Raw genomic sequence first — 3537 nt, 5'->3', positions numbered from 1 at the left:
ATATTATATATATATTGAAGTTCTTTGGGGCACTGCTGTCCTTTGACGATTTCTTGGGCTCGCGGGGGGCGTAGTTTGTTGATTGGTCCCCTTTCCCGAACATACCCCGGCCCTTCCGCGATGTTACTCGGTAAAGGGGGGGTCCCGGGTCCCCCGGGTTTGGCTTTGCCCGTGTGGGGGCGAGGTTTCCCCTTGTAAACACCGGGCCGCCCAAAAAGGAGCCCTCAAAATTCAGTATTTTCCCGTACTTTGACTTGTGTGCCCCCTTCCGCCATGTCCTCACCTGCTCCCTGGCCCTCCTCACCCCCACGCCCCTGTTTGTATATTTTGCTAGATTTTTGTATGTCCCGGAATAAAAAACCTTTTCTGTAGTTTCCCTGGGTTTTTCCGTTGACCTTGACCTTCTGTTTCTATATTTTTTATAAGTCGACCCTGACATTGGCGACCTTGCCAGGATCAACGTCGGAAGGGCACCAGGGGGACTACGTAAGGGAAAAGGTGATCTTTTTGGGCCTTTGAAGGCTGGCCCTTTTACCTACATACAGGAGGGAGAGGATCAACGCGAGCAGCTGGCCCTGTCTACGGAAACGGGAGATACAGGGCGCGTCGGAAGAGCAGCGTGGGAACCGAAAAGGAAAAAGGGGGGAAGGCAAGAAAGCGCTAGGAGGAACGGGTCCCCGCTTTTGGCCTTGCTCTCCCCCTCCCCCCGGGGGAGCAGTCGGGGAACTCAGTCCCGGGAGTAAAAACGCTGGCCAAGGAGCAACGGTCCACAAGTCGCACCGGGACGCGTTCCTCTCCCAAAAGGACCCGTCGCGGGGAATCCTTGGCAAGACGGACAAAGGAAAGAGACTCCAGGGAAGGCCGTGGGAAACGGCGCGGGGGGGAACCCTCACCGACGTGAACACCACGCAAGCGACTGAAACTAGTCGGAGGATTAGCCGCCGTTGCATGTCCGCTTGGAAAAGGGGTGGAGATGTGCCCCGAACGACCTTGGCGTGGGACTGCCCAAGGGATGGGAGCATCGGTGTCGGAGGGCTACCTGCCCAGACGCACCGGAGATCGTCGCTTGCCCGGGGACGCCCGGATGATCGTCGTTGCCGAGGACGCGCCGGATAGCGTCGCCCCCCCAGGACCGCCGGATGATCGTGCCCCCCCGGGACGCCCCGGATGAGTCGTCGCCTGCCCGGGCCCGGATGGTCGTCCCCTCCCGGGACGCCCCGGGATGAGTCTCCCCTCCCCAGACGCGCCGGATATCGTCGCCGCCCGGACGCGCGGATGACGTCGCCTCCCCCGGACGCCCGGGTGATCGTCGCCGCCCGGGAGGCCGGAGGTCGGCCTGCCCGACGCCCCGGGGTGAGGTCGCCGCCCAGGACGCACCGGATGAGTGGGTTTCGCCTCCGGGACCACCGGGATGAGTCGTCCCCCTGCCCAGGACGCCGGATGAGTCGTCGCCTCCCCGGACGACCGGTGAGTGGGCCCCGCCCGGAGCCCCGGATGAGCGTCGCTCCCCAGGACGCACGGATGAGTCGTCCCTGCCCGACGCACCGGATGAGCGTCCCCTTCCCCGGAGAACTGCCTGCCCGGCGCGCAGGAAAAAATCCCCGCCGGGGGACGCCAAAAAAACTCCCCGCCGGGACCGCGGGGAAACCCCTGCCGAGGACGCGCAGGAGAAGCAACTGGGGGGTGATAACATGCCCCCAAGGACCGGTTCGCTGGGATCCCCCGCCCAGGGGCTGGTGGGCAACGGACGCCGGGGGGACTGCCTCCCGGGGGACATGCCGGGGGAGCTGCCTGCCGAGGACATGCCGGGGAGCTGCCTGCCGAGGATAGCCGGGGGAGCCCTGCCGAGGATTCCCGGAGGGCTGCCTGCCGGGGATATCCCGGGGAGCTCCCTGCCGGGATTACCGGAGGAGCTGCCTGCCGGGGATATCCCGGGGGCTGCCTCCGAGGATATGCGGGGGAGCTGCCCGGGGACTTCCGGAGGGCGCCTCCGAGGATTTGCCGGGGACTCCCTGCCGAAGATTTGCCGGAGGGCTGCCTGCCGAGAATGCCCGGAGGGGCCTGCCGGGATTCCCGGGAGGACTGCCTGCCGAGGTTTGCCGGAGGAGCCCCTGCGGGGTTTCCCGGAGGAGCTGCGCCGAGGATATGCCGGGGGGCTCCCCTGCCGAGGTATCCGGGAGTGCCTGCCGGGATAACCGGGGGACTCCGCGAGGATTGCCGGGGGCGCCTGCCGGGGACTTCCCGGGAGGACTGCGCGAGGACTTGCCGGGGACTCCCTCCCGAAGACTTCCCGGGAGGAGCCCCTGCCGGGATTTTGCCGGAGGAGCTGCCTCCCGAGGATTCCCGGGAGGAGCTCCCGCCGAGGATATGCCGGGAGCTGCCTGCCGAGGAATGCCGGGGGGGCTGCCTGCCGAGGATAGCCGAGGAGTGCCTGCCGGGATATCCGAGGAGCTGCCTCCGAGGACTTCCCGGGAGGACGCCTGCCGGGGGACATAGGAGGGCTGCCTCCCGGGGACCCCCGGGGGGAACTGCCTGCCGAGGCCCTTCCCGGGGGAGCTGCCCCCGAGGACCCCCCGGGAGGAGGCCTGCCGAGGACCCCCGGGGAGCTGCCCCCCGAGACACCCCGGAGGGCTCCCGTGGGACACCCCGGAGAAGCTCCCGGGGAGTAGGGGGGATGGTGGGGGAGCGACGTGCACCAAGCCCGACGAAGGAGGACCGTGATCGCCGGGAGAGTGGGGGTGACGGGAGGGAAGGCCCTGGAGTACTTCACCAGGGAAACCGACAGCGGCCCAGGTTAAAAGATCAAAAAACCTCATCCCCAAGTGCTTGGGATAATATCCACTCCGGATGTTTACTTAAAAAAAGAGGGGCGAGATGAAAGTTCCTTGGCACTGCTGTCCTCTGACGGGGTTCTCTGGACTCGGGGGGCGGCAGTAGTTTGCCGTGATTGTCCCCTTTCCCCCAACAACCCCGGGGCCCTTCCCGGGAATTTTTTACTCGGTCAAGGGGGGCCCCCCCGGTCACCCGTGTTTGGGCCTTCGCCCTGTGGGGACGAGGTTTCCCTTTTAAAACTCGCGGGGCCCCAAAAAGGAGCACCAGCAAAATTCAGTGTTGTCCCGTGATTTCGACTTGTGTGCCCCTTCCGCCATGGACCTCACCGCTCCGTGGCCCTCTCCACTCCCACGCCCTGTTTGTAATTTTTTTGCATGTATGTGTATGAAGTCCCGGGTAATAGAAAACCTTCTGTATGTTTCCTCGGGTTTTTTTCCTTTGACCTGACCGTTCTGATTCTTTATCTTTTTATAAGTCGAACCCTGACAATTATTATAAAATATATATCATATCATACACTATATATCCAATATATACATACTAATAAAACACACACACACATATAATATTTATATTGTGTTTTTGTTATATAGGTATGAATGGTGGGATCATTTCTATTTAAAGTTACGGTGTCTTTCTCTTGGGGAGTTTTTGTTGTGGGGGGAGTCCCCACGGTATGGCTGGATTTTGATGGGGTTGGAATCA

At 62.6% G+C, this 3537-nt stretch overlaps 1 protein-coding gene across 1 annotated transcript; it reads right to left on the bottom strand.

Annotated features, from left to right (window-relative positions):
• Positions 1 to 1901: 1901 nt before the first annotated feature.
• LOC119597479 (collagen alpha-1(III) chain-like) lies at positions 1902 to 2816 on the bottom strand. The gene has a single exon (XM_037947056.1). The coding sequence runs from the start codon at positions 2814 to 2816 to the stop codon at positions 1902 to 1904; it is 915 nt and encodes a 304-aa protein (XP_037802984.1).
• Positions 2817 to 3537: the final 721 nt, after the last annotated feature.

This window comes from Penaeus monodon, chromosome 39 (assembly GCF_015228065.2).
Source record: "Penaeus monodon isolate SGIC_2016 chromosome 39, NSTDA_Pmon_1, whole genome shotgun sequence".
Lineage (NCBI taxonomy): Eukaryota > Metazoa > Arthropoda > Malacostraca > Decapoda > Penaeidae > Penaeus > Penaeus monodon.
This window is presented reverse-complemented; position numbering and strand designations above follow the sequence as displayed.

Bases quoted from the DNA above. Each gene is read 5' to 3' on its own strand.
- LOC119597479 (XM_037947056.1), bottom strand. From the start codon at position 2,816: ATGAGGTTTTTTGATCTTTTAACCTGGGCCGCTGTCGGTTTCCCTGGT.